This window comes from Penaeus monodon, chromosome 22, assembly GCF_015228065.2.
Source record: "Penaeus monodon isolate SGIC_2016 chromosome 22, NSTDA_Pmon_1, whole genome shotgun sequence".
NCBI classification, from domain to species: Eukaryota; Metazoa; Arthropoda; class Malacostraca; order Decapoda; family Penaeidae; genus Penaeus; species Penaeus monodon.
Window position 1 is genome coordinate 7,416,935 of NC_051407.1, and position 655 is coordinate 7,417,589.

Below are 655 nucleotides of genomic sequence, written 5' to 3' on the forward strand. Positions count from 1 at the left end.
CTTTAATCTTTCACTGATGAAACATGATTAACTACAGTAAATAAATGAATACATACGTATATACATACCTACATATCTACGTCGGAAACTGTATTGTTTGTGGTCACCGTATTATGTTAAATGTTATATGAAAAATACTTTAAGAAGTCTTGAATTACTGAATTGCTCCCGGGCGTTCGCAGGGTAACATGCATAAGAGTTGATGCGTCAGTTAGCTTCATGCTACTATAGAAAAAAAAGTTTGCATGTCATGGAAGCAAACGCATTACGCTTACCTAGCAATACCCAGTCTATAATTATGAGGAAAATTCAATAATACGCATCATTTGAAATAAAAATTGCCGATACATTAGAAAGAAGAAAAAATATATATCAAATTCTGATATATTAGAACGTCAAAACAAAGGGAAAGCACTAATTGAACTAAACCGGTTTGAAAAGGAGAGGAAGACGACGACCTTGAGAAAGCATTTCAGACAAACACTTATCAAGGGCAGCGAATTGAAAGGGTTACAATCCTAAAGGCGTGTATATAAGATGGGGGAAGCCACTTGTCAGATACCATTTCCCAACATGCAACTGCTGGTAAGTTTGCATTCACGAAACACGAAAAGAAATCTTAGGTTATTCCTTTGATATGGTAACAGGGAAAAAC

The 655-nt window shown here is 35.3% G+C and overlaps 1 protein-coding gene across 1 annotated transcript in view; it reads left to right on the forward strand.

Moving 5' to 3' along the window:
- The first annotated feature begins 552 nt into the window (after positions 1-552).
- Positions 553-655, forward strand: part of LOC119587528 — a 1,742-nt gene continuing 1,639 nt past the window's right edge. The window contains exon 1 of the mRNA XM_037936253.1: positions 553-585. Within this exon, the coding sequence (XP_037792181.1) occupies positions 574-585 (12 nt within the window). The 5' untranslated portion in view covers positions 553-573. The remainder of the gene's footprint in view (positions 586-655) is intronic.